This window comes from Salmo salar, chromosome 13 (assembly GCF_965601325.2).
Source record: "Salmo salar chromosome 13, fSalSal1, whole genome shotgun sequence".
In the NCBI taxonomy this organism is placed as follows: Eukaryota; Metazoa; Chordata; class Actinopteri; order Salmoniformes; family Salmonidae; genus Salmo; species Salmo salar.
This window is the reverse complement of record NC_138303.1, coordinates 57775005-57786618: the sequence shown is the minus strand read 5'-3', so window position 1 is coordinate 57786618 and position 11614 is coordinate 57775005. Positions and strand designations below refer to the sequence as shown.

The following is an 11614-nucleotide window of genomic DNA, read 5'->3' as shown; positions in this document are numbered from 1 at the left end:
GTTGGGATGGTGTTCTTTGGCTTGCAAGCCTCCCCTTTTCCTCCAAACATAACGATGGTCATTATGGCTAAACCTTTCTATTTGTTTCATCAGACCAGAGGCCATTTCTCCAAAAAGTACGATCTCTGTCCCCATGTGCAATTGCAAACCGTAGTCTGACTTTTTTATGGTGGTTTTGGAGCAGTGGCTTCTTTGCTGTGCGGCCTTTCAGGTTGTCGATATCCACAGTAAAACAAGTCCTATATCGATGCCTTTGTACCCGTTTCTTCCAGCATCTTCACAAGGGCCTTTGCTGTTCTGGGATTGATTTGCTCTTTTCGCACCATCTCTAGGAGACAGAACATGTCTCCTTCCTGAATGGTATGATGGCTGCATGGTCTCATGGTGTTTATACTTCTGTACTATTGTTAGTACAGATGAATGTGGTACCTTCAGGTGTATGGAAATTGCTCCTAAGGATGAACTAGACTTGTGTAGGTCTAAAATGTATTTTTCTGAGGTCTTGGCTGATTTTCTTTTGATTTTCTGATGTCAAGCAGAGGCACAGTTTGAAGGTAGGCCTTAAAATGCATACACAGGTACACCTCCAATTGACTCAAATTATGTCAATTAGCATATCAGAAGCTTCTAAAGCCATGACATCATTTTCTGGAATTTTCCAAGCTGTTTAAAAGCACAGTCAACTTAGTGTATGTAAACGTCTGACCCACTGGAATTGTGATAAGTGAGTTATAAGTGAAATAATCTGTCTGTAAACAATTGTTGGAAAATTACCTGTCATGCACGAAGTAGATGTCCTAACCGACTTGCCGAAACTATAGGTTGTTAACAAGAAATTTGTGGAGTGGTTGAAAAACGAGTTTTAATGACTCCAACCTAAGTGTTTGTAAGCTTCCGACTTCAACTGTATGTAATTAGTAGGGGTGTCGCCAAAGCTCTGTTCGGCCTCAAACAGTTTTGACTGCTTGGAACTTTTGGAAATTAAGATTCTCCTCCCGAACCTTCTGCTCGTAAAATGATTACCTACTTTACCATCTTCATGTAGGAATGAAACTGCTATTGGGTAAACTATATCGACTCAAATGACGTTGAACCCCTCAAATGTAGTATGACTTTTTGTCCATTATTGTAGGTTACATGATTATACAATTATTGTGCCAGCCCTGAGGTGACGTGTCAGCTGTTATGTTGAACTCTGTAGGGGAAGTCCTTCATCAAGAATGCCCTGAAGTGCATGGCCCACAGCCTGAGGCACCGGTTCAGCTGTGTGAGCCGGAAGTGCCTGGCAGTGAAGGAGATGATAATCCACCTGCAGAGAGAGTGCTACGTCAAACACAACCTTTGTTCCGCCATCCAGGAGAACATCAACGTCATGGTGGAGATGATCCACTTCCAGGACCTCTTCCCCAAAGGGTGAGCATAAAAGGCCTTTTTCCATTTCATGCTAAACTCAGTAGGTTTCCAGGGTCCAGACTTCACATGATCCGAAATGCAATTACTGTAGTCTGCATTCAGAAATATATTTTTTTTCCTCCTACCTCAGGACTCATGTGGAGCTGGTGAACATCCTGCTGGGTTGTGGTGAGGAGGTGAGGACGGCCATAGCACAGAGAGTGAGGATGCAGTGTGAGCAGAACTGGGGGGCCCTGTGTGACAGCCTGAGCCCGTGCTCCCTTGGTCGTTCAGATAACCACCAACACATCACTGTCCCTCCCGCTGGACAGCTCTTCCTTCCAGACATTGAACAGAAGAAACCTAAGACGGGGGCTACCTCCACCCCTCTGTGAGTTTCAGTCAGGAGCCCCTGGACAACGCCACAGACCTTGGGCTCGCTGTGGCCAGTCACCCACCCAATACCGCCATCCAGGGGTGAAACACTGAGTGCAATGTCTTTAGCCTGTAGACACACAACAGAGCAGCCACTAACCTCTAACCCCTTTTCCCCCTCAAACAGCCCTACTACTGATAACGTCAGTGGTTACAAACAATGACAGAAAGGAAGAGTAATGGTCCTGTACCATGCTCAATTCATACTCTCCTAAATTGTGAAGGTGACAGGGTATGTGTGGTCAAATGTAGATTTGAGACATGCACTTGTTTTTCAGTAGTTCCTTTTTGATTTGTTAATTACAGGTGCAATGCAAAACATTGTATTGTAAAATGGCTTTCATTTGATTCCTTTTAAAAGTAAATAGGCATATACAATTTACAGTATGACCATTTTTATAAAGAGCCAGTTATCAATATTAGTTCAGTGAAGATGTACGAGTGCTTGTCATAGCAAGGATTCTTGCAGAAAGTTTTCCATTTCTTAATTGTGGCTGTAATCTAGTTTTAGCTGGACACTTAACTTGGTACACACAATGTATTGAGACCGCGAGCGATTGATTTTTCTAGATGCTATGATGTCTCTTAAAAGTACATTTCCTAATATACTTAAACACCCACATCTTGGATGGCTGACTCCAGGTCAAAGATTTCTAGGTATTCAGAAGATGAGGTAAATATAATTAAAGTACACTGTCCCGTTGATACTACGCTTTACATTCTGTAAAATAGCTAATACTGCATTTGCTCTACCTATTTATACTGTCACTACTGAAAAACATGTGTATAGAGGTTAGTGCTTTTGCAAGCTCAACGTTTTTGTGGAAACATTTCTTTTCTACTTTTATTTGCAGCACAAAAGTGAACCACAAGGATTATTTTCATTTGTAGGTCTAAGACAGGTTTACGTTCTCTTCCAACTCCGTAATTGCACATCAACTCTGCAAAGAGAAGTCCATCTCTGGCACATGATGCATTGTGCATGATCACTCGTTACAAGGAACAAGTGGGCTTCTACCACAATCAGGAAACTTCGTAACGACTGCAATCATGGTTATGTATGTTCACTCAAAGACAAACCTCTGGTCTCGTAACAAAACAATGAGACCCATCATTTCTTGGTTAAAATATTATGGGCCTTAGACTATTCTCACTGAGGTCTTTGATAATACGCATGTATCAAATAGTGTCTACTGCAATGTGTTTTTCAACTACAAAGTGTTTGTCACAGGATGACTACATAGTGTCTTGCCAGAACATTTTGCCACTGACAGTTCAACATTTTACTAGCTTTTGATGCAAATGGTTAGCTGCAGTACTTCACAAATGCTTGTTCTAACTTCATTAGTACTCCAAGGAACCTACCTCACGCCATGCCAGCTTTAGAGATGTTTCATACTGAACACATTGAACTGGTATGAATACAACTCAGCTATCTCACTCATTTTTACATGCATTTTGTACAGTTGGCTTGTATGACAGTACTGACAACTTCTGTGTCAGTACTATCACCTAATTGTAATCAAATGAATGACTTCATTTACTTTTACTATCGGGAAATGAAGGTCTGTACTTGAAAAGGCAACTTATTTCTTATGAAGTTTGTACTCTGACTCAATGTCTGTATTTAAACCTTTTTTATTTAGATTTTTCTTAAGCTACGCATAACAGGCCTTGATGCAAGGAAACCATTTTATACATCTCTTTTTTTTTCTGTACTTTTGGACATTAAACATTTTTAGATACTTTGCTGTTTTGACTGCATTTATTGAACATTTTATAAGCAGTATAATAAAATGCTACTTGTTTGAGTGCAATTTGTCTAATTGAGACTAGTTAAAAAAGTAACACACACGCACAATTTTGAAGTGGGAGCAGTCAACAAAACTGACTGCGCAAAAGTTGTAGTGTCAATTACATCGTAACACCAGAGGAAGGCGAAGGGAGGGCAGACTCCGCTCAAATGTCAGCGTGAAAATAAAGCGTTGTGACTGCCAAATTAGACAAGCCATTTCCAAATATCTATATGACGAGACAGGACTCGATGCCCTAACAATCTAAATATATTTCCAAAGGTGGGAACATTCCAGCCAACCTAAACATTACAAAACTTAGTCAATTAAGTAAGCCTCACATAGCGAATTATAAATATTATTTTGAAACTCCCATACCAAAAAAAAAAAGTTTTCAGGATCGGTGGGTCCCCTGAGGTACACAAGCTAACGTGGGCTAATGCGATTAGCATGAGGTGTAAGTAACAATTTCCCAGGACAGACATCTGATATTGGCAAAGCTTAACTGCACTGTCCAACTTTCAGTAGCTATTACAGTGAAAGAATACCATGCTATTGTTTGAGAGCGCAGTTTAACAAAAGTTATTAAACAAATTAGGCAGTCTTCATACACAATTAAGATGCAATTGGTTCATTGCCTAAAACTTTGCACATACACTGCCATCTAGTGGCCACCTGGGCTGGAATAATACATTATGGCCTTTCTCTTGCATTTCAAAGATGATGGTACAAAACATGTTTTTCTTTGATTTGGTAAAAGTTACTATGTTACATTCCTACATGGTACCAAGAAAATGCATATCCTTGCTTCAGGGCCCGAGTTACGTCAATTTAAGTAAAACATTGAAAAAAAGGGTCCGCTCCTTAAGACATTTAACTGGCAAATCTGGCCATAATACCTTGGTTGCTTACTGCCATCTACTGGTAATATGTAGAACACGTATTGGAGGAATGTAAGACTATCTCGAAGTCTTATGGAAAGCAAGCTATTTCCGCTACCAAGCAATAACAGACACAGGAAACATTTGTTTATTCAATACATTTTGAAGTTGAAAAACTAAACTCAATATCCTACACTAATGCGAATAACTTACCAGAACCAGGTGGAGCAAGCAGAGCGAGACGGGTGGAAAGGACAGGAACTATTGTTAGCAGGATTGCAATGTTTCCATAAGTGGATGAATTGGTCTAATTTACCATGTATGGTGCTACCTCTTCCAAAAAAAGTGAATAATTGGCCACATTTTTGTTGTGACTAACAGCACCAGCGATTAAAACTTTACAATGGAGACTTAATTGAGCGAGGCGTCAAAGTGGAAAACCCGCCCGCTCGGCTTCAGTTGAGTCATAATTCAAATTACACACACTTTGGTGAGTTTAGGCCATATGTAATGTTTTCTATCCAAAAACAATTTTTAGATATTACGTCCAAACTTTATTATTCTGTTTCGGGTGTACAGTAACCATTGTCATTTCCTCCTTGTATGGACTAACACCAGGTTGTACATTTGAGGTATACTATACAGTAAGAATAAGGTAATGGAATAAAAAAAAGTATTCCTGCCAGTAAATACTCAGCGAGATGACGTTGCATGCACGAAGTTAACACACAGTGGATCAATTTCCGCAACTAAGAGCGTTGAAGCGCGAGGCTAAAGTTATGTTTTGGTCCTGTAGCTACCACGTCGTAGCAGCGTGAAGTGCACATGCTCAAGATACTCTCGACTATTTCATCACGCTCATCTCAACATCTGCGGTGCAATGTCATCTCATTGAGTTTACCATTAAAGGTCATTCCTCTGTGGTATAGATAGATAATACATGTCAAACAGACAGTTTTGAAGATGCAAAATGGCCATGCACAAGACAATAGGGCACAAGGCTGTAGTAGGGCAAGAAAGGCATTGAAAGGTTAGAAATGCAGCATGACTGCAGTGACATTACAGATGTAGTTTTGGGGAGTAATATCAAAGGACAAAAAAAAACTGGCAATTGCTTACAATTTCCTCTAAATGAATGGGAACAGCCTTTTTTTCAAAATGTACAAGACAGTTGCTAAAAACAAAGCTACTGCTAGAAAGATTAGTAGTTTGTCAGTCAATTCTCGTCGATTATACTTCGAGATCAGTTTCCTTCCCAAATGTATGGTTCCTGTCATGGATTTGAACTCTTCATCCGTTTCCAGGACTGTTCTTGAAGATGTAGCTACATAGAGGACAAGTACTGTATGAGTGAATGTGCATTTCTACAAAACATGACTACTGTAAAATGTCAATAACAGCTCGGGCGTTTATTTGCTGAAATCACTGAACACAACAGGTTCTTATTTGAGCCAGGCGTCTATTTCCTTAATGCACACAGCTTTTGCTCATTTGTATAGTTAATTGTTTCATTCCAGCATTCACTTCCAGCATATTAATACATTTCCTGCAGTAATGTGTTATCGTTTACACACTGCGTCACGTTTATTTATTGTTTTATTAATTCATCCACCTCTTCGGAGTACATCTTTATTTTTACAGCGCACATTTTTACAGCTTTTCTGCTACATACATGGTACTTTTATATAAAGCAATCACATAATACATTATCAAACAAACTCTTTAATCCCACCCCTTAGGCACTCTCCGCCCATCAACATAGACCACCCTCGTTTGGTTTCCATGTGCCATATATTTTCAAATTGTGCTGTGATGTTTTACATGAATTTTGAACCTTTCTAATCACATAGTATCCATAGGCTTTTTTAGCTTCCCACAATAAGTTGGGTGAATTTTGGCCCATTCCTCCTGACAGAGCTGGAGTAACTGAGTCAGGTTTGTAGGCCTCCTTGCTCGAACACGCTTTCAGTTCTGCCCACAAATGTTCTATGGGATTGAGGTCAGGGCTTTGTGATGGCCACTCCAATACCTTGACTTTATGGTCCTTAAGCCATTTTGCCACAACTTTGGAAGTATGCTTGGGGTCATTGTCCATTTGGAAGACCCATTTGTGACCAAGCTTTAACTTCCTGACTGATGTGTTGAGATGTTGCTTCAATGTATCCACATAATTTTCCTCCCTCATGATGCCATCTATTTTGTGAAGTGCACCAGTCCCTCCTGCAGCAAAGCACCCCCAAAACATGATGCTGCCACCCCCGTGCTTCACGGTTGGGATGCTGTTCTTCGGCTTGCAAGCCTCCCCCTTTTTCCTCCAAACATAACAATGGTCATTATGGCCAAACAGTTCTATTTTTGTTTCATCAGACCAGAGGACATTTCTCCAAAAAGTACGATCTTTGTCCCCATGTGCAGTTGCAAACCGTAGTCTGGCTTTTTTATGGCGGTTTTGGAGCAGTGGCTTCTTCCTTGCTGAGCGGCCTTTCAGGTTATGTCAATATAGGACTCATTTTACTGTGGATATAGATACTTTTGTACCCGTTTCCTCCAGCATCTTCACGTCATTTGCTGTTGTTCTGGGATTAATTTGCACTTTTCGCACCAAAGTACGTTCATCTCTAGGAGACAGAACACGTCTCCTTCTTGAGCGGTATGACGGCTGCCTGGTCCCATGGTGTTTATACTTGCATACTATTGTTTGTACAGATGAACGGGGTACCTTCAGGCGTTTGGAAATTGCTCCCAAGGATGAACCAGACTTGTGGAGGTCCACCATTTTTTTTCTGGGGTCTGGCCTGATTTTGGATTTTCCCATGATGTCAAGCAAAGAGGCACTGAGTTTGACTCAAATGATGTCAATTAGCCTATCAGAAGCTTCTAAAGCCATGACATAATTTAATTTTTTTTTTTACAAGGTGTTTAAAGGCAGAGTCAACTTAGTGTATGTAAACTTCTGACCCAATGGAATTGTGATACAGTGAATTATAAGTGAAATAATCTATCTGTAAACAATTGTTGGAAAAATTACTTGTCATGCACAAAGTAGATGTCCTAACAGACTTGCCAAAACTATTGTTTGTTAACAAGAAATTTGTGGAGTGGTTGAAAAACTAGTTTTAATGACTCCAACCTAAGTGTATGTAAACTTCTGACTTCAACTGTACATACATACACACACATAAACATTCATACATACATAGACTTTTTTTTTTATCTACCTTCATTATTCCCTGGAAACCCTACCACCCCTCCCCCAATTGGAGTAAACTAATAAACAATAACACTTAGGCTTCTACCTTCAGTTTATACACATTTTACAGACACAATCTATTTTACAATAGTTATATTTTGTTTGTTTTTAGTCCTTCCTCTATTTCTGATGTCCATCCAGTTTGATTTCTATTTGTAACTGTGCTATTTAACATTTCTGAACCTATATACATTTTAAAGACCCCGTATGTTTTACATTGGTTATCTTGTTATTAGTCCCACTCTTCAGCTCCATTCAACCCCTCCCATCTATCTCTTAACACCATCCATTTTGGATTTATATTTGCCATATATGTTTCAACTGTGCTGTGATGCTTCACAGAAGTACTAAACCTTTCTATTCTCATAGCTTATACAAATTCTTTGCTAAAATAATTATTATATTATAGATTGATTGACTATGACTTTTCAAATCACCCAGTATTGCTATCTGCAGCATTAGTTCTAGGCAAATGTTGCCATTCTTGGACCTGTGACCAAAAACAAGCTACATATGGACAGTACCAAAATAAATAAATGATATAACATTCTATTCATTACAAAAATGTTGTATAATCATTTAAATTGAAAAATGTGAAGTTTTGAATCCGGCATTGTTTTGCGTGTCAATTCATAAACCATGTGCCATGGAATAGGTACATCGAAAATCTCTTCCCAACTATTTTGCAATTTATATGCCACAGCTGTCAACTTTTTGGTCCTTAAATTAAATTGGTATATGTTTTTATTTATCACAATTTTCTTTAACCATTTATGGTCTTTAAGCAGGGCCGACAGACAAGTTCCTTACTTTTTCGCTCTTCCACTTGCCTCTTCCTTTTTTGTGGTAATGCTAGGTTGTAATTTTGGGTAGAGCAGACAATTCTATATGTCTGTGTTAGCTGCATATGTGACATAACTCCAGCAGTCCTATTTATGATATACTTTACAAAAATGATCCTTTAAAAAAATAATTTTTATCGAAAAAGTTATTTTTATCAATTAGTATATTTGAGTTTAACCACAATATTTGTAATATTTGTTCAGTTTTTTTCAGGTGGATTAAACTAAAATTGCAACCAACTTTCTAAGGCTTGTTTAAAAAAGAACTATATTTTGGAGATGATTCCGTTTTCAAACAACCGAAAGTGAGAAGTTGTAATCTGAATAAAGGGAAAAAGGCAATTCTTGAACATGGGGTGAGACATTCCTACCAATTTACTAAAGAACCATTTCGGATTTAAATATTACTTTTGTATGACTGATGCCTTTTAGTGAGAGGTCTAATGCTTTAATAATTTCTGCCCCACAAATTCATATTCGTTATATAAATAGGCCCTTTTAATTTTGTCTGGCTTGCCATTCCAAATAAAATTGAATATTTTTTGTTCATATAATTTAAAAAGTTTACCATAATATTTGTTCTATCTTTTCTGGAGGATGAAATTGTAACCAGCTTTGTATGGCTTGTTTAAGAAAGGGTGATACTTTAAACAAAGTTTCATTTTCAATTAGTCGGAAATGAAAAGTTGTAATCTGTATAAAGGCAAAAAGGCCTCGATGGAAAAAAAATATTCTCCTCGACTGCATTTTCGGCGATTCTTACCTTCGCCGCTAGAGGGCGATCTGCCGATTTCTGGGGGTCTGTACCCCCGAAGTTCTGTTTTGTGCTTGCCACTTAGCTAGCAGTTTCTTACTGCCAATAAAAACAGATTCAATAATTCAGTAGTGACTCAAATTATGGCAATGTAACAAATCAAAGATTAAACCTCGGAAACAATTCATGTTAATTCATAGTAACCTCGTAAACAAGTAATTTATAATACATTTATTTGAAACCGGCGTTTATTAGCTGAAATGTGTGCCGTTGCCTGAGACTCAGCGTTTAATTAAAGTTTTACAGTAATTTATCGTAGCTTAATAAGAGAGTGGCTTGCATGAATTAGAATAGGTGCTGGAAATGCAAAGTGTTGTAGCCTAATGGACGAAGTCTGGAACCACCCAGGGACACTGAGGACAGTATGCCAAAGGGACTAGGCTATGTGAATGTGTTCTCACTTTCCAGCCATTTTTGTATTGCATTTTTTGTATTATAGTGTATTGATTGTGTATTTTGTATGCTAACTTTTTTATTCTTCTTGTGAATGGACAAAGTTATCGTATCTTATATTTGTCTTCAAGCCCTAACCACTGGCACCCATTTCGTGACTGTTCTCCCTTCCTGAATGAGTAGTCTCTTACCCAGAGTGCCGATGGTCTCCTCGATCTGAGAGACCGACTGGGCCATCATACGACTGATGCTCATCAGGCTCTCTGTGATGTCACCAGACGTCTGGACCAGACTCTCCTTAGTTGCCTTCCTGAGAACACACACACACACACACACACACACACACACACACACACACACACACACACACACACACACACACACACACACACACACACACACACACACACACACACACACACACACACACACACACACAGAGAGAGGGGATGACACACTAGAACTAAATTCAATGCAATCTCAACTTTCCGTCCCTGTCACCCTGTTAGAGAGGCATCTTTCAGCCTGTACATTAGGGTGTGTTGAAAATGTGATTTTTCAGGCTGTGAAGAATAATGATTGTAGGAATAAGAAACTGGACATAGAGCATTAATAAAATAGCTAACTGCTGTGCTTGATGAGAAGAGCACAACTCACCGCTGTCTCACAGTTGAGTCTCCACCATTCAGAAGTTGATCTTTCTCAAGGTTGTCAATGGACAGTTTACATGCCAAGTTTGCCTTCCTCCAAGCTGTCTGGTTACTGTAGATGGACATATTATGAAAATATTCAGTCAGGGAATTCCAAAAGGCGTGAGGTCAATGGCATGTTAAATAGGAATCTGGATCCCAATCTCTCACCTCAGATTCTGTCTGCGATGACTCTCTGTCTCACTCAGGATGGCTTGTTTGTCTGTCTCTCTGTCTTGTTCCTTAGCCATTTGTTCCATATTCTGTGAATGTAAATGTATAGTTCAGATGAGTTTTTCCTAGCTAGCTAATCACAATAAATGCGATCTAAACTAAATTAGCATTGATTTACATAACTACCTGGATTCTCAGTCGCAGTTGATTTAATTTCTCTTTTACTTTGGAGTTGAAATCCATCAGCACACTTTGTGGCCCCGGACATTCTCTAATGTCCTAATCAAGAGAATATAGTATGTTTTTTTTATGTAACTGTCCATTCAATATAATCCACATTCGTGAAACAGGCTATATTGCATCGCTTGCTCTCCGCATTTAGCTAGTTAGCTAGCCAGCCAAAATGACCTAGATTAGACAGCTGGCCAAATGTACACTTGGCCATCTTGGCTCACAACCGCAAATTGAAATGACACAAGGTAAACCTAATACATAAAATAAGTTCAAAGTTGTTAAGATGGAGGTACCTGAATGAGAGCTTTAATTTCGAGATCATATTTGATTATTTCTTGTCCACAAATACGGACGTGGACATCCTGGGAAGACGCCATTTCTGTTGTTGTTGTTGTTGTACGTCAACTAAACCACTAATCCAAAAAGCGCGCGATGCTTGAAGCGCGTTGTTTTATGAAAACGTTGACCGTGTTCATTCACTATACATCGGACAAAATAACTAATGGACACATCTAATAAATAATATATAGCATACATATAGCATAATATAGTGCATAGCCTATATATGAAAAGGTACTTATTTGAGTGATCACAAATAACGTTAGAAAACTAGACACAGTGATCCTATTAAAATTGTTCTATAGGCCAGTGTTTCAGGTAGGGTACTCCCATGTAATTAGCCTATCTTTGGCGTCATCCTAAACAAACTACTGACAC

General features: G+C 38.9%; 1 protein-coding gene across 3 annotated transcripts; it reads right to left on the bottom strand.

Annotated features, from left to right (window-relative positions):
* Window positions 1-4175: 4175 nt before the first annotated feature.
* On the bottom strand, window positions 4176-11327 carry bnip1b (BCL2 interacting protein 1b). 3 transcript variants are annotated; one of them, XM_014136717.3, is made up of 6 exons: window positions 11191-11327; window positions 10850-10942; window positions 10661-10752; window positions 10458-10562; window positions 9992-10110; window positions 4176-5825 (listed from the first exon to the last, which is right to left on the bottom strand). In XM_014136717.3, exons 1-6 carry the CDS (start codon window positions 11272-11274, stop codon window positions 5629-5631), a joined length of 690 nt encoding a protein of 229 aa, XP_013992192.1. In that variant the 5' UTR covers window positions 11275-11327; the 3' UTR covers window positions 4176-5628. The 3 variants fall into 3 exon arrangements, with proteins under 3 accessions (XP_013992192.1, XP_013992193.1, XP_082816350.1); XM_082960224.1 differs by lacking the exon at window positions 4176-5825 and adding an exon at window positions 6080-9446; XM_014136718.3 differs by lacking the exon at window positions 10850-10942 and having other exon boundaries at window positions 11191-11326.
* Window positions 11328-11614: the final 287 nt, after the last annotated feature.